This window comes from Schistocerca piceifrons, chromosome 4 (assembly GCF_021461385.2).
Source record: "Schistocerca piceifrons isolate TAMUIC-IGC-003096 chromosome 4, iqSchPice1.1, whole genome shotgun sequence".
Lineage (NCBI taxonomy): Eukaryota > Metazoa > Arthropoda > Insecta > Orthoptera > Acrididae > Schistocerca > Schistocerca piceifrons.
In genome coordinates, this window is record NC_060141.1 from 526,596,169 (window position 1) to 526,620,996 (window position 24,828).

Sequence of the window (24,828 nt, forward strand, 5' to 3'; positions counted from 1 at the left end):
TGCTGTCACAACTGTCTGATCCCTTTTTATAGAATATTCTGTAGAAAAAAAGAAACTTTTTCTAAAATAAATAAATCAAGCAAACTGTTGTAAAACTGGGGTTTTAGATTCAACTGCAGTATGCATGTATTCAGTCTGAAAAAAGCACAGGGTATTGTTGTTGAATGAATTTCTTATTCTGAAAACATTAAATGTCCTGTAACTGTAGTCACTTCATTTTTCTTTTACAGAAGCACAGAGGCTCCAGAACGAACACGATTCCATTATTGTTCCAAAGGAAGCCCAAGTGGCTTCATATTACAGGATCAGGCAACAACTGGAACAGTTAGGGAAGCAGTTCCATACATTCCTCACAAAGCCTGAATATATCATTCCTTTCTTGCAGCCAGGAAGGATGGTAAAGGTTAGTTCTTGGTTGACTATACATATTATATAACTTCCGGATGGAAAATCCTTATTTGCTGCAGTTGGAGTCACGAATGTTGGTGGCTTCTCCTGCACACTTATGTCACGCATTCTCCGATAGCCAGTGAGCATTCAAAAATGTTCTTTATGCTCTGCTGCAAGTGTTGTCTGCAATGCGGATGTTATACACGATTGTAGCAATTTATTTAGTGAATTTTTATTCCATTTGCTATGAGTTGTCGTGGCTGATTGTGGTGGTGAGTTACAAATCCTACACAACCAAGCAATAGACGTAATTTTCAGTGTACACTGTTTCATCAAGCGCAAAGCATGTGTATGCTTGGAACCAGCAACAATGCTATCACCGTCCTTGTCTCAACCAGCGTGAACTGCTGTCATTCGTGGACTGGACCATAATAGCCTTAGAGGAATATTGCATTAAGTACAAATTTTTCCTTGCAGATTACTTCTCACAGAGCATTTTAATGGAAGCAGTAAATGGTACAGAAAATTTATATTCAGAATAATTTATTTATTCTCTATGAGAAATAACATCATATTAGTAGTATTGGTTAAAAACAGTCTTGGTTACAATTTTACTTTTCTATTTTTCAACTACGTGTTTTGCCTTATTCAGGCATCTTCAGGTTGATCTTAATTTGGTATTTCTTAGACCCATCCTTTAGACAGTATAGCCAAAGGGCATCGTCAAATACATCAGGCCAACATCATCTTCATTAAACCCAGTAAAAACTTTCCTAGATCTTATTCGTTACTAGGTCTTGTGAACGGGAACACGTTATGCAGGTCTTGGAGTCACTCTCGTCTATCTAGAAAAGTTTTTACTGAGTTTAACGAAGGTGATGTTGGCCTGATGTATTCAACGATGCCCTTTGGCTACACTGTCAAAGGATCGGTCTAAGAAATACCAAATTAAGATCATAAGGCGAAACACTTAGTTGGAAACTAAAAAACTAAAATTGCAACCAAGACTGTTTTTAGCCAATACTGTTAAGCACTGGTTTGCTGTATGCCACAGATGGATTGGAAGAATTTCATATTAGTAGAGTTGCAAGCTTTATTTTTATGTGCACTGGATAAATGCAGATATTTCCTTGTTGCACTGAAGTACTTGGGAAACATCTATTCCATGTGGTGGGAAAGCTGCATATTCATTATTAATATTTCTTTTGAACACACATTAGTAAATTCTGCAAAATTAATTGTTTCGTAAGAACTGGTTATAATAGACTTGCATTTAATTGGTACAAGTTAACTAACTTAAAACTAACCTACGTAGCTACAGGGTGTGGTGTGTAAAACTGGTCCATATGGTCAATACATGAACATAAAATGAGGTGTAATGTATTGATTATGATTACTCACTGTCACAATAGGTGCTGAAAGTGTCCTCTGCCCATTCAGCACACATGTGAGCATGCTTGAGTAGATTCATGTATACCCTTGTCAGTTCTTGTGTTGTGATATTATTGATAACATCCTGGATCCTGGTCTTCAGTTGTGTGCGGATGTGTTTTGTATGCTCTTCCCTTTAACAGTCTCCACAAATAAAAGTCGTAAGTGGACACAGTCTGGTAACCGAGGACGCCACAAGCCTTTGCTGATTGTCCTCTGTGAGGTAAATGTCTCGTGCACATTGAACGATGATGCAGCTGATGTATGGCATGTTCATCATCCCGCTGAAAGTAACATAACTGACTCTCCTTTTCTGTCAAGTTGAATAAAACTCCTCCAGGATTCCCAAATAATATGGCCCCTATAATGCTTGTGGGGGAAAACACCAATCTTGACATCATGCAAGGCTACCTGGTGGATCATGCATGGATTTTCTGTTGACCAATACCAGCTGTTTTGGTAATTTATGCACCCATACAGGTGGAACCACATCATGCCAGTCATGGTGAACCATAGTGGGTCCAAAACACCACTGACAACATTTATCAGCAGCCATGAACACAAATACACATTCTTCTTGCAGGCCAGGCTCCATCAGTTCTTGTACAACATTTGTCTGGTATGGTTTTCACTTCAGTGCCATTATTTAAATCACATCTGCAACTTCTCTCACTTGCTTGAACCTGTTGACTCAGTCTCCTGGTTCACTCAAGACTTCTTGTCAAAATCTCCTGCACCTGCCTCTTTGTTTAAGATGTGCAGACATGCCACACCCTGGGTGAATTTTTAACCGATTCTGTACATCACCATTTTTCAATCAGTTCCTGTATGGTACTTTTTGCTGGCACTGAACATCCTAGAAATTTCTCCTGAAACAAATTCTTTGTTTTCACAAAAGACCCAGAGTGAATGAATGCTTCAGTAGTGGCAATATGCTCTGGTAATTAATCCCTGTTATAATCATTTAGTTGCTGTTTGTTACTATTCATTGCAGTAAGGTGTTTTACAATATTGCACTTGCTGTCAATACAGCTCTTATAGGCCAAATAAATTGGTAGAAAATCTAGGTTCGAGTACTAGTGTATGTATGAGAATAGATAACTATGATAGGGAAGTACTCTTTGAACAGGCCTTGGAAAGCCCAATAGTTCTGACTGACCACCTTGTCATCCTCAGCTGATAGGCTTCACTGGATGCAGATATGGAGGGGCATGTGATCAAGACACCACTCTCTCAGCTATTGCCAGTTTTCCTGGCCGGAGCCTGTACTTCTCAATCAGGTAGCTCCTCAATTGGCCTCACTAGGGCTGATTGCATCCTGCTTGACAACAGCACTCAGCAGACCCAGACAGTCACCCATGAAAGTACTACCCAAGCGTGGCACTACATAACTTTGGTGATCTGACAGGAACCAGTGTTCCCACTGTGGCAAGGCTGTTAGCAAGAAATGTAAATAATTTAGGATTAAAGGAGACCACCCTGTGAACAGCAGAAGCCTTCAATAATCTGTAGGAACACAAAAAAGAATGAAAACTTGCTGGATTTTGGATAAAATAAATCTTTTAGTGAACTAGAGAAAACCACACACACACACACACACACACACACACACACACACACACACACACACACCTACCTCTGTGCAGCTACATTGTGTTGGCTGAACACACATGGCAGGACTACAGTTTGGTGTGTGGACTGGAGTAAGGGATTGTGCTTGGTGGGTTGGGTAGAGGGAAAGAGGTGAGAAGTGGGAGGAGAGGTTGGGTTGGTGAGGACCAGCTGCTGGCTCAGAGAGAGACAGTCAGTGTGCGGGACAGGAATGCAGGAGTGGGAAGCAGCAGGTGTACCGGATAGGAATAGGACATGAGCTCAAGAGCTAGTGAGTTGTGCAGTGCATAATGATGTTGAGGTGAAGGAATGAACTGCGAAGAAGTGAGAGGACAAGAGGGGAGACTGTTAGGGAGAAGATGTAGCCAGGAAGCTTACAGGAGCTAAGGATGTATTGCAAGGTTAAAACACCTGTCAGCATAGTTAAGAGAAGGTGGGGTTAAAAATGTAGATGGCACAGGTTGCAAAGCTACCATTGAAGTCGAGCGTGTTATGTTCAGCCTTGTGTTCTGCCACCGGGTAGGCAACGCTGTTCTCAGCCTCAGTTTAGTGGCGTCCATTCATTTTTGTGGACAGCTTTTTGGTGCTCATGCCCACATAAAATGCTGTGTAGAAATTGCAGCAGAGCTGTGTGTGTGTGTGTGTGTGTGTGTGTGTGTCTGTGTGTGTGTGTGTGTGTGTGTGTGTGGTTTTCTTTAGTTCTGGCTGCTTTCACAAGTGGTCCTCCCTCTGATGGGATAGGATAAGCCTGTGACAGATCTGGAGTAAGATGTACTGAGTGGGTGAATTGGGAAGGTCTCGCATCAGGCTATTCCACAGTGATATGTCCCCTACATCAAAGAGTTGGGAGTGGAAGTTCAATAGGGGTAGATTGGAATGTTGTGTATGTTGGCTGGATGCAGAATATTATCACTTTAGAAGGAGAAGGATTGTGGGTAGTATGTTCCTCATATCCAGGCATTATGATAGGTCATGAAAGCCTTGGTGAAGGACATGATTCAGTTGCCCAGTTGTCCCAGGCTGAAGTGATTTGGGTGATTGACAAGTTCCTTTACAACTGGTTCTTGGGGGGGGGGGGGGGGGGGCGAATAATACATATTTTTTGTGAGTAGGTGCTTATATGTGAACACCTTTGTGGGTCCTTCAGCATACTGGGCACATTTCTGTCCCTGGTTAGACAGGCTAAATGGTAGCGATTATTTGGCGTGTGAGCTGTCAAAATGCAGCCCTTTTCTGGGTCAGGTTCATTGATGATGTCTTAATGACCTGGGCTCGGGGCCAAGATACCATACACTCATTCCTCCACAAACTCAACACTACCTTCTCCATCCACTTCATCTGGTCATACATCTGTCCATATCGAACTTTCTGATCACTAACAACACCTGCATTTTGACAGCTGTCATCCCATACACATCAAACAATTGCTATCATTTAGCCTGTCCACCCAGGGACAGCAATCTGCAGTTATGAAAAGCCCTTGCCCGGTATGCTGAAAAAACCACAAAGGCCTTTACATACAGGCACTACCCCTCCTGCCCAAAACCTACTCACCAAAAATATAGATTATTCAACCCCACCCCAAGAACCAATTGTAAACGAACATCTACTTCATCACCCAAATCACTCCAGCCTGGCGCAACTGGGCAGCTAAATCATATCCTTCACCAAGGCTTGATGACCTATCATAATGCCCGGATATGAGGGACGTACTAGTACTATCCACAATCCTTCTCACTCCTTCTAAAGTGATATTCTGCACCCAGCCAACATACACAACATTCCAATCCAGCCCTGTTCCACTTCCTCTCCCAACTCTTTGACGTAGGAGACATATCCCTATCGAACACCCAGATGCAAGATGTGACTAACTCACCCACTCGGTACATCTTCCTCCAGACATCTTGCAGTCTTATCCTATCCAAACAGTGGCAGGGCCACTTCTGAAAACAGCCATGTCACATACCAGCTCTGCGGCAATTTCTGCACAGCATTTTGTGTGGGCATGAGCACCAAAAAGCTGTCCACTAGAATGAATGGACACCACTAAACTGAGGCTGCGAACAGAGTTGCCTACCCAGTAGCAGAACACATGGCTGAGCGCAATATGTTTGAGTTCAGTGTCCGCAGCTCGTGGTCTACTGGTTAGCATTGCTGCCTCTGGATCACAGGGTCCTGGGGTCAATTCCTGGCAGGGTTGGGAATTTTCTCTCCCTGGGGACTGGGTGTTTGGGTTGTCCTCATCATTTCATCATCATCATCACATCATCATTCGTGATAGTGGCTCAATTGGACAGTGTAAAAATTGGGACTATGTACGGGCACTGATAACCAGGCAGTTGAGTGCCCCACAAACCAGTCACCATCATCATCATCGAGTTCAATGGCAGCTTTGCAAGCTGTGCCATCTAGATTTTTAACACCAGCTTCTCTGAACTATGCTGACAGTAGTTATCCTTGAAATACATCTTTAGCTCCTGTAATCCTCCCAGCCACATCTCCCCAGCAGTCTCCCCTCTTGTCATCTCCTCTAGATGGCTTGTAAACAGACTGGCATAAGTGTGTTCCATGGTTGTGATACTGGTTTCTTGGAATGTCTTTCCCTCCAAGGATTAGTAGTTCTTAGTGAGGAATGGTGTAGTGGAGTTGGAACTGGAAGGTGCCTGTGTGTCGCCTCCCTGTCCCGTACATCTGCTGTCTCCCCCATTCGCATTCTTATCCTGCCTCCCTCCAAGCTGCCAGCTACCCCTACCCAACCTCTCTCCTTCTGCTTTCCAATTCTTTCTCCCCCCCTCCCCCCCCCCCCCCCAAAAAAAAAAAAATCCCTCCTGACACAACCCCTCACCACAGTCCACCTGCCTGTGCGTGCGCATGCATGTGTGTGTGCATGTGCACACGAAGGAGAGGGACAGTGTGTGTGTGTGTGTGTGTGTGTGTGTGTGTTGTGTTCCTATTGATCACTATTCAGTGTGTGGTCTCCTTTACTCCTAATTGATTTATGAGAATAGATAACTATTCACTGAATGGAAGAGGCATTGAGCAGCAGAGAGCTGTGCAGAAAAGAGTAATAAATATGGCACAACCCCAGTTAACCAAACTAAGGAGGGAAGCCATTTCAGATAACCTTTTTTTTTTTTTTTGGCTAAGCCATGTTCATCTATGCTAGTATGTGCTGCAGTATTTTGTATTGTAATTGCAGCAGGTATTTTTAAGTTTTGAGATTCAAACAAGGAGAAGGATTTTGTTGGCAACATCGTGAAATGATGATCTAGCATTTGTAGACTTAGAGAAATCTTTTGACAACATTGAGTGGAATACTTTCTTTCAAATTCTGAAGGTGGCAGGGGTAAAACACAGCGAGTGAAAGGCTATTTACAATTTGTACAGAAACCAGATGGCAGCTATAAGAGTCGAGGGGCATGAAAGGGAAGCAATGGTTGGGGAGGGAGTGAGACAGGGTTGTAGCCTATCCCCGATGTTATTGTCTGTATATTGAGCAAGCAGTGAAGGAAACAAAAGAAAAATTCAGAGTAGGAATTAAAATCCACAGAGAAGAAATAAAAATATTGTAATTCTGTCAGAGACAACAAAGGACCTGGAAGAGCAACTGAACGGAGTAGACAGTGTCTTCAAAGGAGGATATAAGATGAACATCAACAAAAGCGAAATGAGGATAATGGAATGCAGTCGAATTAAATCAGGTGATGCTGAGAGTATTAGATTAGGAAATGAGACACTTATAGTAAATGAGTTTTGCTATTTGGGGAGCAAAATAACTGATGATGGTCGAAGTAGAGAGGATATAAAATGTGGACTGGCAATGGCAAGGAAAGCGTTTCTGAAGAGCAATTTGTTAACATCGAGTATAGATTTAAGTGTCAGGAAGTCATTTCTGAAGGTATTTGTATGGAGTGTGGCCATGTATGGAAGTGAAACGTGGATGATAAATAGTTAGGACAAGAAGAGAATAGAAGCTTTCAAAATGTGGTGCTACAGAAGAATGCTGAAGATTAGATGGGTAGATCACATAAGTAATGAGGAGGTATTGAGTGGAATCAGGGAGAAGTGAAATTTGTGACACGCCTTGACTAGAAGAAGGGATCGGTTGGTAGGACAATTTTCTGAGGCATCGAGGGATCACCAATTTAGTAATGGAGGGCAGCGTGGAGTGTAAAAATCATAAGAGGGATGTAGGTTGCAGTAGGTACTGGGAGATGAAGAAGCTTGCACAGGATAGAGGAGCATGGAGACCTGCATCAAATCAGTCTCTGGTCTGAAGGCCACAACAGCAACAACAACAACAACAACAACAAGGTACCCTGTAAGTTTAAAGTACAGTTCCTAGAGTTTTTGTGACATGGAGTCTGTAACCACGAACAAAAGAATTGCAGATGACAAACTACATTGAAACATTATTAGCTGTTCTGTAAAAGGTAGAAAGTGACATCTACATCTACATGGTTACTCTGCAATTCATACTTAAGTGCCTGGCAGAGGGTTCATCGAACCATTTTCATACTACTTCTCTACCATTGCACTCTCGAATGGCGAGTGGGAAAAAGGAACACCTAAATCTTCCGTTTGAACTCTGATTTCTCTTATTTTATTATGAGGATCATTTCTCTGTACATAGGTGGGTGTCAACAAAATATTTACACATTCGGAAGAGAAAGTTGGTGATTGAAATTTCATAAATAGATCTCACCACAAAGAAAACCGCCTTTGTTTCAGTGACTGCCACCCCAACTCGCATATCGTATCAGTGACACTCTCACCCCTATTGCGTAATAACATGAAACGGGCTGCCCTTCTATGCACTTTTTCGATGTCCTCCATCAATCCTACCTGGTAAGGATACCATACTGCGCGAGCAATGTTCCGGCAGAAGACAGACAAGTGTAATGTACACTGTCTCTTTAGTAGATTTGTTGCATCTTCTAAGTGTTCTGCCAACAAAGTGCAGTTTTTGTTTTGCCTTCCCCACAATATTATCTATGTGGTCTTTTCAATTTAAGTTTCTCATAATTGTAATTCATAGGTAATTAGTCGAATTGACAGCCCTTAGATTTGTACGATACCCAAAATTTATCAGATTTCTTTTAGTACCCATGTGGATGACCTTGTGCTTTTCTTTGTTCAGTGTTACTTGCCACTTTTCGCACCATACAGAAATTCTCTCTAGATCATTTTGTAATTGGAAATGATCATCTGATGATTTTACTAGATGGTAAATTACAGCATCATCTGCAACTAATCTGAGGGGGCTGCTCAGATTAGCACCTAGATCATTTATATAAATCAAGAACAGCAGAGGACCTATGACACTAACTTGCGGAATGCCAGATATCACTTCTGTTCCACTCGATGATTTACCATCTATCACTACGAACTGTGACCTCTCTGAGAGGAAATCACGAATCTAGTCACACAACTGAGACGATACTCCATATGCATACAATTTGATTAATAGTCACTTGTGAGGAACAGTATGAAAAGCCTTCTGGAAATCTAGGAATATGGAATCGATCTGAGATCCCTTGTCGACAGCACTCATTACTTCATGGGAATAAAGAGCTAGCTGTGTTGCACTAGAACGATATTTTCTGAATCCGAGTTTGTTATGTATCAATAAGTCATTTTCTTCATGGTGATTTGTAATGTTCGAGTACAGTATATGCTCCAAAATCCTACTGCAAATTGAGGTCAGTGATATGGGTCTGTAATTCAATGGGTTACTCCTATTTCCTTTCTTGAATATTGGTGTGACCTGTGCTACTTTCCAGTCCTTAGGAATAGACCTTTTGTCAAGTGAGCGGTTGTATAGGATTGCTAAGAAAGGCACTATGTGTCTGCATACTGTCAAAGGAACCTGATTGGTATACCATCTGGACCGGAAGACTTGCCTTTCTTAAGCGATTTGAGTTGTTTCGCAACGTCTAAGATACCTACTTTTATGTTACTCACGCTAACAGCTGTTCTGGTTTCGAATTCTGGGATATTTACTTCGTCTTCTTTCGTGAAGGAATTACGGAAAACTGTATTTATTAACTCCGCTTTAGTGGCACCATCATCAATAACATTTCCATCGCTATCACACAGTGACGGTATTGACTGTTTTTTGTCACTGGTGTACATTACATACGACCAGAATCTCTTTGGGGTTTCTACCATATTTTGAGACAATGTTTTATTGTGGAAACTATTAAAAGCATCTCGCATTGACATCCGCACTAAATTTCGAGCTCTCTTGGGGATTTTGCGTTGTTCTAAATTTGGCATGCTTTTTTCGTTGTTTCTGCAACAGTGTTCTGACGTATTTTGTGTACCTTGGTGGATTAGTCCCATCTCTTATTAACTTATACGGTATGATTCTATCTATTGCTGTCAATACTGTATCTTTGAATTTGAGCCGTATCTGGTCTACACTTACATAATTACCTTGGAAGGAAAGGAGACTCTCTCTTCGGAAGGCATCAAGCGAATTTTTATCTTCTGTTTTAAATAGATATATTTTGCGTTTATTTTTAATGGTTTTGGTTGATATGAATTTGTGCTTCGCTACAATGACCTTGTGTTCACTAATCCCTGTATCCGTCATGACGCTCTCTATTAGATCAGGATTATTTGTGGCTAAGAGGGCATGTTTTTTTTGCAACCATTTATAGTTCATGTGGCTCATGAAATAATTGTTCAAAGAAATTCTCAGAGAAAGCAATTAGTACAATTTCGGAAGATGTTTTCTGTCTACCACTGGCTTTGAATGTGTATTTTTGTCAACAAATCGAGGGTAGATTGAAGTCTCCACCAATTATAACTGTATGAGTGGGTTACTTATTTGTAATGAGATTCAAGTTTTCTTTGAAGCATTCCGCTATTATATCATCTGAGTTGGGGGTTCCGTAGAAGGAGCTAATTATTATTTTGGTACGGCTGTTGAGTATAACCTCTACACATAGTAATTCGCAGGAACTATCTATTTCAACTTCACTACAAGATAAACTACTACCAACAGACACACATACCACCACCTACTTTATTTAATCTATCCTTTCTGAACATGGTTTGCGCCTCTAAAAATTTTGGCAGAATTTATTTCCGGATTCAGCCAGCTTTGTGTTCCTATAATGATTTCAGCTTCAGTGCTTTCTATCAGCACTTGAAGCTCTGGTACTTTTCCAACACAGCTACAATAATTTACAACTAGAATAAAGACTATTGCTTGGTCGATTCTCGTCGGTTCTTTTCCCTGTACTCTTTGAGACTGGAGCCCTTTTTTATCTTTCCCAAGACTGTCTAACCTAAAAAACTGTCCACTCCACGCCACACGGCCCCAGCTGCCAGTGTAGCCGCCTCCTGTGTGTAAGGACACCTAACCTATTTAGCGGAACCCCACCACCCTATGGTGCAAGTCGAGGAATCTGCAGCCTACACTGTCACAGAACTGTCTGAGCCTCTGATTCAGACCCTCCACTTGGCTCTGTACCAAAGGGGCGCAGTCGGTCCTGTCGACGATGCTGCAAATGGTGAGCTCTGGATAACATATGAGCCTTCATAAACAAAAATCATCTCAAGATTATTATGTTTTTCGTTTTCTCTTTGACTTCAGGATTTTTATCATATTTTGCAAATTTTGTTAGTAAATCAAATGAACTTACATTTTGTAGTAATAAACTATTGATGTTCCTGAGAATGGATACAAATACTTTATACTCTTACAAAATAAAATGTCATCTGAACACAGTATTTTAATTTTAGGTAAAAAACGAAGATGAGGAATTTGAATGGGGTATTATTATTAATTTCAAGAAGGAAGGTGAGGCAACTCCAGGAAAGAAGAAGGGCAATCCTATGAATGCACCCACCATAGTTGTGGATGTTTTGCTTCATGTAGCTGAAGGGACTGGTGGAGCAGCCTCAGGCCAGCCCAAGCCGTGCCCAGAAGGAGAGGCTGGAGAGGTTGAAGTTGTTCCAGTTCTGCACACATTGATATCAAAAATAAGTTCTCTCCGTTTGTATTATCCAAAAGATTTACGACCCCCAGATAATAGGAAATCTGTTCTGAAAACAATCCAGGTACATGTTTTATGTCAGTGTTTTAATTCCACTTGAAAGGTTTTTTATGTAAAGCATCCATTTTATGATAAATTACAGTTCAGTATAAGGAATATAGTTCCAATCGAAGAATTAAAAGTGATGAAGAGCAAGTTTTTACTTTAAATTGTTTATTTTTTTCATTCTCATCTTTCACAATGACTAATTTATCATATTCAACTTTCCTCATAGGAAGTGAAGAGACGGTTTCCAAAAGGCATACCACTTTTGAATCCAATTACAGACATGCACATAAAGGATAACATTTTTGAAGATGTTGTTAAAAAGATTACAGCGTTTGAGGAAAGGCTGTATGCTCACCCATTGCATGAAGATCCAGATTTAGATGAACTGTATGCTATGTATGAGAAGAAGTACCAGGTAATAATATTTATGAGATATGTATAATTCAGAATTGTTGTCTTGTCAAAGTGTCATTCCCTGTTGTAGGCAATTGACCATTGATTACTTCGAAAAGAGTGGTATCCAGATTAAATTTGCTTCTGCTGCTTATCTTACTTCTTATTATAACCCCCCCCCCCCCGAGCGCGCAAGCGCGCGTGCGCACACACACACACACACACACACACACACACACACACACTCTCTCTCTCTCTCTCTCTCTCTCTCTCTCTCTCTCTCTGTGTGTGTGTGTGTGTGTGTGTGTGTGTGTGTGTGTGTGTGTGTGTTATTTTTTTGCACCAAATATTATTTCTTGGTTTTAGGCCTAATGTCTGTGTAGCTGTTTCAACTATTGAAAATTCACAGTGCACTTAGTAATAATACAGCCCACCATGTTATTTTCAGACACTCTGTACTGTGAACAATATAAATCATGAGGGTTGGTGCATTAGAAGTAGTTTCGCTAGTTTTGTTATATGGAAGGTCTGTGTACATACTTCTTATTGATACCATCAAGTATGCCTAATATCTGTCATCTATTTGATTATTTTATGTTGAGTACTTGTCATTAGACTATAATATGTATCAGGATATCATTGAAACAGATGTAGGAAGAAACACACACTAGTATGTGGTACTATACCCTGACAAACACAAGTAGTCTCTATGTATTGTGCTTATTTACATTCTGTATATGTCTTGGCTTGATTGTATAAAATAGGGTAGTTAAAATGCTTTACAGTGGATAGTCAGAAAATTTCAACTATCACCTATTAAAAAATTAAGATTATAAATATTGTACGTGCCTGGAGCAGCACCTGTAGGATGAAATCTCTGTGAATAATAATAATAATAATAATAATAATAATAATAATAATAAGCAGCCAATCAACTGCAAAGTAGAAAGTTTATTTAATTAATAGTCACAACCTAAGCTTGTTGTAATAATTAATTACAAATACAAACATTATTCGAACTTAGTAGGTTACATGTTGTAGCAGAGGTATGTTAAAATATAGTCGAAAGGCATCGGTAAAATTTCACCCCCATAAGGCTTGACCTGTTATAAGAATGAGAAATTTTTAACATTTTTCTCACAATGATAGATCCATTTTGAATGAACGAGTGCAATTAAAAAATAGAAATTTTGATGATGGTTTTAGAGCCCCAATTTCATTAATGTTGCGGAAGTCGCTTGATCTTCCATATGGTTGTTGGATATGTCATGATCTTCATCTGTTAATGCTGGTAGTACTCTGTTTCTTCTCTGTTCTGATGTTAGTGTACTTCTTGAAGTTTTGATGCTCACAGTTTCTCAGATACATTGTGTTTTTTTCTAATGTACACATTTTCTTTTCTCCCCCTGCACGCCACTACCCCCAACTCTCTCCACCCCCCTCTTTCTAAAATTAAAAAAGGAATCCCTCTGGTCTTATTTTGTTACTTATTATTTAAATTATCTCACAGTGTATGTATTTGATTTTACTGCAATAATCTTTTCTTGGTTGTAACTTACTATTTGTTGACATTTTGTTAATTTTAGATATGTATACAGCTAAATATGATCTGGTTTTCAATGTCATAATTTTTATTTCTAACATTTTAAGGAAGTTTAGCATAATGAAGTTCATTCACTATTCTGCACTCTCCTTTCACACATTACTGGGTGGTTGTAATTAAACTTTCCCTGTCTAACACATTATAACATGGAAACTAGTTACCGTACTAGTACCAAACTTGGTAACATTAATGTCCAGAGTATGGGTTGCATAATTTCTATGCAACACAGTGCCACTGACCAGTTCCAACCATGGCCACACCGGGTGCTGTGATCGGTCATTGTGCTTCATAATCTCACACACCTGACCGGTTCAGTGCACTTGTTGACGTGTCAACATGAGCTTGGACAAAAGGAGCAGGGCACTATTGGTGAAGCTCTATTATCACAACAGTAATGCTGCAGGTGTACTTTGAGAATATCACTGGCTGAAAGGATTACAGAAGGATCCTCTTTCTCCACCTGCTGTGCGAAGCATGATGAAGAATTTTGAATCAACTGGAGAACTGGGCGTCGCTCTGGGAAGAGGCCGATGACCGGTTGCACCGCACATTGTGGATGAAATCCCTGTTGCTATAGCAGACAATGCTGTGTGAAATTCCTGACCATCAGGCAGTGTGTGTGCTGTGTCATAACAGTTAACATCCTGTGGTCCACTGTACGGAAGGTGCTTCGAACCATTCTCAAATGGTATCTGTACAAGATCCATATTGTACAGCAGCTTGCACCACAGGATGCACGACGACATGTTGACTTCCCTCTCCACTTTTTCGCAAGGATTGAAGTTGATGAGGGGACCATCCTATGGACAGATGAAGCTCATTTTTCTCTGACGGGTGAGGTGACCACACAGAATTGCCGAGCGTGGGGATCTCCACCTCCAGTCACTATGCATAAAGTTTCTCTGTATGGTGAATGTGTCGCTGTATGGTGTGGCTTCATGGCTATGTCCATCATTGGCCCATTCTTTTTTTTGAACAGGTTGGCACTTAAGGACCAAAGACTTGCAGTGTGACTAGTCTGCCTTACTGCGGTATGCTTCGCCAGCATGTCATACCTGCCCTACAGGAGAGAGATGCTTTGAACTCAACCGCACATCACTTGTGAAGTGCACCTGCTTCTCCAAAACACATTTGGAAACAATCAAATTATCAATCAGCCGTTTCCAAATGCTTGGCCGGATGATCACCTAAGTCGCATGCCCTGTGATTTCTGCTTGTGGGGCTACCTGAAGGACAGGGTTTGCAAGGGGAACATTCACACGTGCTGATCTGAAGCGTAGCTTATCGAGAGAGGTAGCCAGCATACCTAATGACATGCTTTGTTCTGCTGTGCAGAATGCAATCCTGCACTTTTGGGCTCTTCTGGACACTGATGAGCACCATATTCAGCCCATTTTGTAGCAATAATGGTACAGGCATGTAATTCTATGGTGTACCATAGCAGCACATTAAAATTGTTTCAGTTGAATTGATTCTGCATTATTTCTCTTCCCATGTCCTTTATATTAGTGCTACCAAATTTGGTCCTCTTATGGTAATTAGTATTTCAGCTTAATTTTCACTATAAAGAATTGAAAATTTGATGCATGTGCGGTAACAACAAGTGTGCTGAGTCAGATATGCAAGTCTGCAGAATCTCATAAGTCATTCATGCGGTGTTGTTTATTTAATAATATTATAAAAAGATAAGGATAAACACAGATGTACAACTTCTTTCATTTTATAGGTATTGTTTGAGTGAGAAGAGGAATAAAAAAATCTAAAAGCTTTAAAGTCATGAAAAATATTTGTAATTCTAAAAATAAAATCTTAACAGAGTGGAGAATAGAGGAGAAAAGCGTATCGGGGATTAAAGATAATGACCAAATTGTCCACGACACCAAGCATACGGCAAACCCCTTTAATAATCATTTTCTAAATATGACTGAGAGATTCAATACAGTCAGTTCTAAAGAAAAAGCAGTGCAGTATATGCAATGATGAAATCAGGAAAATAATTAACTGTCTTAAAAGAGAAAGCTAGTATTGTCGTGCACCAATTGAAATTGCTTTGTATCTAAAAGTAATTTGTATTCCCAGGTCGCTGAGGAGCTGAAGGCTGTTAAACAAGAATTGAAGCAAGCAAAATCATTACTGCAGATGGATGAACTTAAGTGTAGGAAAAGAGTTTTAAGAAGGTTAGGCTATTGTACAGCTGCTGATGTAATTGAAATGAAGGGAAGAGTTGCATGTGAACTGAGCAGGTAAGAATTCCTAAGAAGTGAATACCAGGACAATAGATTGGGAGTGGTGTTAGCAATTTTGTTTGATATGCTGTCTCTCCATACAGAGCCACATGAAGTTCTCTGTCAGATGACATGATGGCAGGCTATTCCCTTTGTCAGAAAAGTTCCAGGAAAGGATTAAAAAAAAAAAAAATAGAAGATTGCATTTAACATGTGATAATCCTAGTTCCTATCAAAGTAATCCTCTTGGCTATCTACACACAGTTGCCAGCATTTCTGGAGGTCTTGGAAGCAAACAGGGAAATTTTCAACTGTGATGCAGGGAAGCTCATTTATCATGCCCGTTGGATGTCTGCTAAATGTTTAAAGCTTTTCTCTCTGTCGCCTTTTCACTCACGGAAACAAGAAAAAACCATAGGGTGAGAGGTCGGGTGAATATGGCGGATGTAGGATGGTAATAACAAACAGAATATCTGACCAGGTACTCAGTAACAGTTAAAGCAGTATGGAGTCTAGCATTGCCATGCAGTAAGAACTAGCCGTGAGAGTGCCACAAATCAGAGTGGCGATGTCAAATAGTGTATTGCAAACATTTCAAGACTTAGATGTAAGTAGTTTGGTTCACTGTTTGACCTGGAGGAACATACTCATGGTGAGCCAATCAAAATGAACTTGGTCTCGAAAGGTGTCATTTGACTTTTCTTGAGACTGGTGATCCAGGACTCCACCATTCACCATTTTGACACTTTGTGTGAGGGTCATACTGGTAGCACCAACTTTCACACCAGCTATAACCTTTGACAGAAATGCCAGATCAGTCTGGCTCTATCCAGTAGCTCAGCAGAAATTCTTTGTCTTTCCTTGTTCTGTTTATCTGTTAGTATGCGAGGGACAAGTTTTCCATTAATTTCCCATTTCTCTAAAACTTCGCGTAAAATCTTATTACACACATCTCGATTCAAATTTAGTTCTTCTGATAGTGCACGTACAGTTACATGACTGTCTTCTTGCAATAACTGCCTTATAAGCTCTAAATTTGCACCGGTATGTGCTGTAGATGGGCGACCAGGTCTGGGATTGTCTTACACTGAATCTCTGCCTTCAGGAAAACTTTTGAGTCACTCGAAAGCACGACTTCCTGATAGTGCTTCACCTCCAAATACTTGCTTAACCATTATCCATGTTTCACTAGGGGTTTTCCCAAACTTTACGCAGAAGTTAATATTTGCTCTTTGCTTGCAGTCAGCATCCGTTGTGTCACCATAACTAATGTGGCAAGAACCCAAACAGTGTGTTTCTAAGCACTGCTATCCCACCAAGTGAGTTTGCCCAAAAACATGGCCAACGTCATTTCAAGGATGCACACATACCAGGTAACATAAAAGAACTTTTTTTCTTATTTAGTATGGCTTACCCAGAAATAAGAAAAGTGTCCTGGAACTTTTCTGATAAAGGGAGTATTTTGATATGTATTGTAACATTCTAGTAATGGCATTTACGTGGATGTGTAATACACTAAAATTCTGCATCTCTGTTTGAAATTACTGCCTATTACTAGGAGACAAAATGATTAATCAGTACATTCCATTATTAAATGAAATTCCATGTACTGCAGATAAAACTTAGGAGAGAGAAGACTGATAAGTTGAGGGAAGTTGAAAAGGAGGAGCAATTTAGTCCAGCCACAGGTTTGAGAGAGACTCCATATGCTGTGAGGTCAAGGGAAGATGAAGCTGAAGAGGGAGGCGTTGGAGAAAATAGGTCAGGCTTAGTACATATGTAAGCATTTTTCCAGCATTAGTCCAGAGGTGATGGGGTAGAGAGAGAAGTAATGATTGATTGAAATAAGAGGAAGAAAGAAGAGATGGAATGAAGGTGCAGTAAAGAACTAGGAGGAAAGTGGAAAATGCAGAAACCAAAAAGAGAGGGGGAAAGATAAAGATAAAATAAACCTATTTTTTACTTTTTTTCCTACTTGTAAATGTATCTGTCAACAATACTTGGAATATCACCTATTGAAGGCAAGTATTGCTCAACCGTTGTGTCTGTAATTTTACAGTTTTCTGAAATTAATTTTCTTTTGATGCAAATCACTATCATTTGCACACCTAGTCAAGTCTTTTTAATAACTTATTGTTTGGATCATTTAAGAGTGAAGTTAGGAGTTCCAGGTCTCTCTTCAAAAGATTGTGTGTCAGACGGACAATACCTCATCTTGCAAATAATTTCTTAAAGCATAGACCACTATTTTTGTAAAGTCAGTTTAAATCCAAATGCACCAGAAGGACAATTACTAGTGAATATGCTGTTCAATACATTTGTTGAACGTTTAATGTAGAGTAGATGAACTTCATGCTAAAGCTGTTACTACAGAATGAAATGCTGTCAACATTTTTGTCCAGTCCTTCCAGTAATTTTACCAAATCATGGTTAGCTTAAAACCTGTATGGACATACTGTCTCAAACTTGAAATATATGACATGTCGTTATGAGGTTAAAAGTTATCTGGGACTAAAAAGCCTTTCATTGCTGAAAAGGATTCATCAGTACCCATTTTATCACTATGTTTATAAACTGTGGCACTTCAGTTCACCTATGACAACAGTCTCACATTACCGATTAACATGGGCTACATAGAGATACTTTCGGTGCACGGGATATCACTGATCATCGCCTTACCACATTTATATGTAGGTCAGCAGCCTTGATTTTAAGGACTTGTGAAGTATGTATTGCTCTCGATGAACCTAGTCTGCGGTATTCCTCTACTGAGCCATGTGACACAGTGGTGAGACACAGGATTCAAATTTTGAAACTGGAGGATTTAAATCCCCATCTGGTTATTCAGGTTTAGCTTTTCTGTGGTCTCCATAAATGATTTAAAGCAAATGCTGGACCGGCTCCTTTGGAAACACATTAAATATCTCCTATTCGAACTTACGTCCTTTTTATCAGTGTGACTTTAATCCTTAACAACTCTTCCGGTAGGGATCCGCAACAATTTCAGTCTTATGGATCACAGGATAACGCAGTAATGAAGCTTTTGGAAATTTTGAGCTTCTAAAGCATTTTTGAGCTCTTGGCTATGGACTTCCTTGACTAGTGTTGTAAAAGGGGTTTTCAGTAAGTAATGCAACACTTTTTTTTTTCTGAAAGGCGGTTGGTTTTATTCAGGATTTCAATGCACCATAATATTCCCCACTTTTTTGGCTACACAGCCCTGTTTCTCAACACGGTCTCCCTTCAGTGCGATGGGCTTGTGCTGCCTTACATAGTACCACTCCCTGGTCGCAGCCAGTGTTTTGCTGCATCAATAACCTCACTGTCATCCATGTTCTGCTTCCAGTGGAGTGCATCCTTCATTGGGCCAAACAGACTTGAGTCAGAAGGCACAAGATTGGGCTGTGAGGAGGATAAAGAAGAGCAGTCCAGTGACGTTTTGTGAGCAGCTCTAAGGTGTGAAGTCATTCCTTCAATTTCCTGAGGATATCACAATGCACTTAAGAGATATTTGTTAAACCTAGATGGAGGACATCAAACTCTTAAAAGAGTCCCAGAAGACCATTGGCATGACTTTACTGGCTGAGGGTGGAGCCTTGAACTTTTTCTTTGTAGGAGATGTTCTGTGATGGCACTCCATGGATTGCCGTTTTGTTACCAGTTCAAAGCGATGAACCCATGTTTCATCACCTGTGATGATGTTTGTCAAAAGATTATCATGATCAGCCCTGTAATGTGCAAGCAATTCCGCATAGATGGTCCTCTGTTGTTCTTTATGGTCTTCTGTTAGGCGACGAGGAACTCATTGGGCACACACTTTGAGTACTCCAACTGGTGGATGAGTGTGTATGCAGTGCTAACAGGAACACCCAGCTGTGCACTGAGGTGTTTGATTGCGATCTGTCTATCACTTTGAATGAGTGTGGCCACATATTCCAGCATTGCAGGAGTTACAACTGTATGTGGCCGGCCTGCAGGCAGGAGATCGGACAGGTTTGTGCGATGTTGCGTTGAAAACAGACACCTCGCGCCCAACGACTTTCCATGCTTTTGTTCACTGGCAGGTCTCCATAGATATTCTGCAAGTGCCTATGAATATCTGTGATGCTCTGGTTTTCTGCCTAAAGAAACTCAATTACAGCCCTCTGCTTGGAATGCACCTCCATTACAGATGCCATTTTAAGGGAACATATAGCACCACCATCTATCGGAACTTCACTATGTCCCACAACAAATTCTGCATTTTTCAGTGAAAATTTGCTGAGTTAAAATTTGCTGAGTAAAAAGCCTTGCATTACTTATTGAATACCCCTCGTAGTATCACTATTGTAGGATTTAAAAAAAAGTTGTAATGAACAACTGAAACATGTCTAGCAGTGGCTAAGAAATCTTCTCTGGAATTTACTATTTGCAGTGAGAGGCAATACATCCTTTGTCAAAACTTATGATAAGACAGTTACATTTTCATCTTTTGCTGTTAACTCTTTTTATTTAGTTAGAAATTCAGTCTTTACACAATATCATTTGGTTCTTGCTATTTCATTGGCATTCTAAACCATCTATTTTACATTTTCAGTGGTGATGAACTGCTTATGACAGAAATGATATTCAATGGCATGTTCAATGACCTTTCAGTACCGCAGTCTGTTGCACTTTTGAGTTGTTTTGTGTGTGATGAGAAGAGTTCGGAAATGCCAAAGAGGTCAGAAGAGTTAGCTGGTCCCTTGAGACAAATGCAGGTATCAATATAATTCCTATAACATTTTGTTGTATACTTCTCAGTAAATTATGTGGTTAGATGACTGAAAGATTTACTCCTTGTTGTTGTGTTGTAATGATTGCCTTTTCACCTTTGTAAATACTGTGTCTTTGTGAAAAATCTCAAGCTTTTGTAGGCTTTGGATTCTGTATTAAGCCGAGTGAGTCAGTTCTTGGGCCAAAGGAAGATAAGTGCATACCAACTCCTCTGTATCAGAGTTGGATAAACTACTGTGTTGTCCAGATGAACCTCTCCGTGATAACTGTTTCATTTGCACCCAGTGAGTTGATGTGCTAAATAAACCTCCAGTAGAAAACCCACCACGAATTGTGATACAGACAAGTGTGTTTCAGTAGTGAAATGTGACACCGCTGATTGGTTTCAAATATTGGAGTGCTACAAATGGAGAGGGGAGGGGGGGGGGAGAAAGGGGGGGGGGGGAGAAAGGGGGGGAGAGAGAGAGAGAGAGAGAGAGAGAGAGAGAGAGAGAGAGAGAGAGAGAGAGAGAGAGATTCATAATAAGTAAATTTTAATTTTCAATATGTACAGATCCCCACTATGAAACTTTTGAGCAGTTTGTTAGACACCACGATTTCTTGTTACGCAAGCTGTTAGGCAGAAAGCAGCTGTTCATGATTTCTAATTATTTCATTGTAAATTTTCTGAAGGCTTGTGAGAGGAGAAATGCTCTAGGAATACATTCTATCATACACTTTTATTTCAGTAATTAATTTTCCAGTGAGTGTGGATGGTTCTGATAAGATCCGATCGATAATTTCTTTGGAGACAAATCTCAAAACAAGCAAAATAATTGATACTTCAAATGAATTGATTCCTGCATAGCTAGTTGCTATAAACATCTGGTGGTACAATATTGAGATACTGCTGTAGCAATCGACTGCGATAACTAATTTATAACAGGTGGAGTAGATTAAATTTGTAGTGAATGGAACTTGAATGTAAAATTTCACATGTCTATGGCTGATTTGTGTTGTTGTTGGAAAACACCTTTTTCAGTAAAGTGATTAGAAAGGACATAAAATAATGACATAAAAACCTACACTGTGGTGATAGATATGGGATTAGAGTATCTTGTGTTGGATATAGATATGGGATTGGAGTATCTTGTGTTGGAAACTCGAAATAAAAGTGACAGAGGAGGGTAATATCACTATTGGCCTGTAATAATGTTGAGTGACTAGTTCAGTTTGCATAGCGGCAATTGGTGGTGTCACTGTATCCGCCAAGCAGTGACAGTCAAGTATACTTTTTAGACCTGTGGCAGACAGAGATTGTGCTGTGTGTTCTGGTGGGTGAAACCTGGAGAAATGGGTCCACACATAAGGGAGAGGCCTTGGCAATGACATTTGCTGACAGTAGGCGCAATATATCCAAGAGGGTGTGACAAAGTCTGTCGTGGAGCCACTCCACCGAGCTGTGTCTCTTGATCAAAATGGTCCTCTAAGTGTTAGAAAACTACAGACAGCATTAGCAGCAGTGTTAGACATCATTACCTCACAGAGCTGGGTTTTGGAAGGTGTGATAAAGTGTCCATATGGCTGTGTGAGACATAGCAAAAAGGCACAGTGCTAGGGTTGAATCTCATTATGGATGCTAAAACAATTCTTGGTCATGGGAGGTAAATGCTGTCCCTTAATTAGAAACCAAGGTGGGTTGTGTGCTTTCAAGAGCAAAGATTTTTACCAATGCTGCAATAATTGCAGCAGTAGTGACCTGAGACATGTGAAACACTAAAGGGAAGTGAGATATGCTATTGATCACAATAAGTCACATGGAGCCCAAAAATGGCAAAATTTAAGTGAAGATGCTCCCACAGGTTCGTAGTGTCTGGGAAGGGAGAGCATCATTGGGAAGGTGCAGCATTATGAGCCTGAGAAGTGGAACATTCATGGACCAGGTCGGCAATCTCTGAGTCAAAATTTGTCCAAAATATGTGTTGTTGGGTCACAGTTTTCATTAGGGACATGCCTCAGTGGATGTTGTGTAGGAAGCAAAGCACTTGTGGCTGAAGGAAGGGAGGAATCAGGATGCAGCAGTGGTCTTCATCTGAGACCCCCAACAGAACCCCTTGGTTTAAGTGTTATTGATGCCATCATGGCTACTAGGGATGAAATTTGGATCCAGGAGGTATGTGCAGCAACTTTTGTTGTACAAAGTGAGCGAGGTGGCTTAATATCGGGTTGTTGTCTGTGGTGACCAAGGAAAGGTTGAATTGGTTCATTATGGCTTAAGTCTGGGTCAGTTCCCATAGGGAATCGGGGCACAAACAAATTAGTGTGTAATCTTGCTGCTCGATAGTGGATAGAATAATGGAAGTTGTACAAGTACAGTGCCCAGCCCTGGAAGTGATTGGGTAGTCAAATGTGGAAAGTGATGCATAGGGCCAAAGGTAGTGAGCAATGGATGATGAGCAGCAAAAACATTACACTTCTGTCCATAAAACAATAACTTAAATTTCTGAACTGCACAAATGATAGTGAGGGCCTCCTGCTCTATTCAGGAATAACTTAGATGAGATGTGGATCAGGTCTTGAAAGCAAATGTGACATGGCAGTCACTGGCGTAGCAGTATCTGCTGTAAAGGACGGCACTGATACCTTGGGAATTCATCAGTTCCTACTACCAAAGGCATGCGAGAGATGTGTGTTGTCAAGTGAAAGTGCCCTTAGGGAAATTATGCAAAGCCTAAATCTTAAGGTCTTGGACGGGTATTTGAACCATTGTCATCCTGAATGTGAGTCCAGTGTGCTAAACACTGTGCCGCCTTGCTCGGTTTGACTGAGGGTAATAGGCATTAAAATGTCTCCATGTTAGTTTATCCAGCTCTTTTTTAGAGTCAGAAGCATTGGATGTACGGGAACTGTCACTTTAGTAATGACTGAGCTTTGAAATCAGTTGTCTTTCCTAATCCAAGATTTGAGCACATCTATCACAGAGAGTTTTAAGGAGAGGCAAGGCTTTCAAATTGCATGGTATGCCCCCCCTCCTTACCCCCACCGTACACTGTTACTTGCAGCCTGGCATAGGCAGCCGGAGACTTTGGTAGTGTGTGTGTGTGTGTGTGTGTGTGTGTGTGTGTGTGTGCGCACGCATGGGTGTGGGTATGAGCATGCATGATTTGTTTTTGCATTGAATGTGTGTGTATGTTGTTTGTCTAACCCAGAAGAATACCTTTTGGCCAGAAGCTTATTTGTTTAGCAGTCTCTTTGTTATGCCAGTCTGGACTCCAATAAATGGCAAATATGTCCTTACTCCATCCTGTGTTTTCCATTGTTTGAACTTCTGTAAAGTGTTTGTTGAGGCCCATGAAACCACTTCTGATGTCATCTGGCCACATTCCTTTATCCATGTAAGTAACTTTGTTGTAATACCTACCTTAGGACATACATAGCTTCAACACATGCAAGACGTGATTATGAGGAAATGCATGTGCTTTATGAAATGGCCTTTTTAAGTTCTGTAAAGTGGTTTAATGTTGCCATTAGTATCTGTTTACAAAACTAATGTTTTGTGCAACCGGCTTCTTTCTCTCTCCTTTCTTTTTTTTCCCCCATAGGATCTGGCACGGAGGATAGCAAGAGTCAGCGCAGAAGCAAAATTAGATGTAAATGAAGATAATTATGTAGATCAATTTAAACCGTTCCTTATGGATGTTCTGTATGCATGGTGCAAGGGAGCTACATTTTTGCAGCTCTGTAAAATGACAGACATATTTGAAGGTAAGTTGAAAAACTTGATTGCAGTTGTACATTGGAAGGTCAGGTAACATACCTTTGAATCTAACATAAACAATATATTCAAAGATGTGTCACTTCTGTTGCGTTACAATAGATTAGCAAAATTCAGTGCATGCTGTGCTACTTCACTGGTGTCCATGGGTCTCAGCTTTAAAACCAAGCCTGACATTTTGGGACAACTTAAAGTTTACTATTAACTTCATATGAGAATTAAAACTCAATGTGATTAATTACTGCTAGTGGCAGCAGGAAGGAATGTTAGACCCAACTAATAAAAGTACTATATTTTATGGACTATAAGACACTGTGAACTATAAGACACACCTTAATTTTTAAACAGGTAAAAAAATCTTTATTATTAGATTGCAACACCAGACTTAAAAAAATTCTTACTGTATAAAACCAAACTGAGCTTTAAAATCCCTGAAAATAATCATCTGAATCATCATCATCATCATCATCATCCTCTTCATATGTAAGATGGTTTCCATTGACAGTGAGAGCATTACTTATGACACACTTCTTGAAAGATTTATCAATAATGTCTTCTCTTACTTTAGACCATGGCTGTTTTATTTACTGACACAGTTGTTTGATTGTA

General features: G+C 40.2%; 1 protein-coding gene across 1 annotated transcript in view; it reads left to right on the forward strand.

The window, feature by feature from the left end:
* Window positions 1-24,828, forward strand: part of LOC124794747 (exosome RNA helicase MTR4) — a 99,680-nt gene that overhangs the window by 59,926 nt on the left and 14,926 nt on the right. The window contains exons 10-15 of the mRNA XM_047258355.1: window positions 231-403; window positions 11,188-11,505; window positions 11,716-11,904; window positions 15,565-15,728; window positions 20,287-20,449; window positions 24,047-24,209. Of these exons, the coding sequence (XP_047114311.1) occupies window positions 231-403; window positions 11,188-11,505; window positions 11,716-11,904; window positions 15,565-15,728; window positions 20,287-20,449; window positions 24,047-24,209 (1,170 nt within the window). The remainder of the gene's footprint in view (window positions 1-230; window positions 404-11,187; window positions 11,506-11,715; window positions 11,905-15,564; window positions 15,729-20,286; window positions 20,450-24,046; window positions 24,210-24,828) is intronic.